At 47.6% G+C, this 1,552-nt stretch overlaps 3 protein-coding genes across 3 annotated transcripts; 2 read left to right on the top strand and 1 right to left on the bottom strand.

Moving 5' to 3' along the window:
* Positions 1-64: 64 nt before the first annotated feature.
* Positions 65-381, top strand: LACBIDRAFT_310931 (uncharacterized protein; the record flags this gene model as incomplete). The annotated part of the gene is made up of 1 exon (XM_001891211.1): positions 65-381. The coding sequence occupies one exon, from the start codon at positions 65-67 to the stop codon at positions 215-217; it is 153 nt and encodes a 50-aa protein (XP_001891246.1). The 3' UTR covers positions 218-381.
* A 479-nt stretch (positions 382-860) lies between these two features.
* Positions 861-1,034, top strand: LACBIDRAFT_310930 (uncharacterized protein; the record flags this gene model as incomplete). Its single annotated transcript, XM_001891210.1, has 1 exon — positions 861-1,034. The coding sequence occupies one exon, from the start codon at positions 861-863 to the stop codon at positions 1,032-1,034; it is 174 nt and encodes a 57-aa protein (XP_001891245.1).
* A 95-nt stretch (positions 1,035-1,129) lies between these two features.
* LACBIDRAFT_310929 (uncharacterized protein) lies at positions 1,130-1,552 on the bottom strand (the record flags this gene model as incomplete). Its single annotated transcript, XM_001891208.1, has 1 exon — positions 1,130-1,552. A coding segment is annotated over one exon (423 nt), but the record flags the coding sequence as incomplete, so codon positions are not given.

Genomic DNA, 1,552 nt, shown 5'->3' with positions numbered 1-1,552 from the left:
GCGATGTGGAGGCAATTCTGGCTTGATAAGCCCGCTTCTATTCCTTAAAGGAGGTGGTTGACTGATGGCCATATGGTCAAGACGATTCAGGTGGAGTCAGTGGTGGTATCCGGAGAAACAGTGGAGAAATTTATGTCTGGACTTCGGTGCAAGCTTTCCACCGCATAGGATCACAGTCGTAAGCGGGCTGACAGCATCCGTTCGTATAAGTACTTGAGGGATGGAGGTGATGGTTGACCGAATTACAGCGTTGAACGTTGACTTTCAGAATCTATGAAGTAACATCACTAAGCAACGCGTAAACGCGTCGTTCACATGATATCGGCTGCCCCGCCTCTTACCGTCGATATAGTAGCTTCAAAATTTCAATATGGAATCTTGACAACGGAGTGTGCTCGGAAAGATCGGAGGCCAGATGGTGTCAATCACTACGAAGGGTTGATCAATTTTTCTGTCAATGAGCAAAAATGAAAACCCAGGCAAATGACGGCGACTTGGAGTCGTATGAGCAGAGTTCAAACCCTAGAGCTCAGAGGCCTAGTGTCTTATCAACGTCGTGCCAATATTCGGTATTTACGCGTTGTTTGGCCGTGGGAGAAATGTACGTCACAGGAAGCATTTTATTCCAATTTTATTCTCTCAATCTTGCTAACCGCGATGTTCTTTTTATCAGTTCAGGGATTCTATATGGTTATTAGCGCGCTAGTTCTCGCTCATCAATCCATAAATTGAACAGCGGAATCTCGTTCGATTCGGCGCTTCTCATGGCACTTTCACTGGATTTATCATTCTAGAGATCATTCCTGAGGCGCTCAAACTCTAATAGACTGTTCTGGTTTTGAGAACCACTTGGCACCGTAATGGAAGGCGTAGCAATGTCGCAGGCGTACCTGCGCTCACTGGGTCATCCATGTCCTATGTACAGCTCAAGATCTTCCTCACAACCCTCACCTCCCTCCTATGCCTGGTCCGCTTCCACGAACCTTCCTCGCGCAAACTCAAATACTCAAATCCCTCCCCCCTACTCAAAATGAGAGCACTAGAAACTGTTAACGATGTAAAGCATTACAACGGCGTTCAACTCAACTACATCTTCGACATGCCAGAAACTACGCTTCTTGCGACAATCTTACTGTACCCAATCCTGGTATGTAATTCCCGTCGTCGAATCGTGGTGCGCACCACGTTGTGGCCGTTGTTCCTGGATCTGCCTCAACACATCTTCACGTATTTCTTTGCACATACTATTCAAGATGTCACGTCGGTGTTTCACTGGGTCGACTGAGCCCACTGGATCAATCTCAGGCGGACTCCAGTTGGTATAATTCTTGCTGTGACTGGGCGGCTTGATAAACCCCCCTGGATGTGCGCAGATATACAAATAGCAGCAGTAGCACGCTGGCTTGCTGCAGCCAATATACCTGTCTCCGTCGACGAACTGATATGCGTGCACGTAGAAACGCTCAAGAAGGATGAGCTCGGCATGTACCCGGGGTTGGAAATTATCGTCCTCGTATTTGTCTCTGAAGTTTTCAAAGAGGGGATCCTCTAG

Source organism: Laccaria bicolor, genomic scaffold (assembly GCF_000143565.1).
Source record: "Laccaria bicolor S238N-H82 LACBIscaffold_490 genomic scaffold, whole genome shotgun sequence".
Taxonomy (NCBI): domain Eukaryota; kingdom Fungi; phylum Basidiomycota; class Agaricomycetes; order Agaricales; family Hydnangiaceae; genus Laccaria; species Laccaria bicolor.
This window is presented reverse-complemented; position numbering and strand designations above follow the sequence as displayed.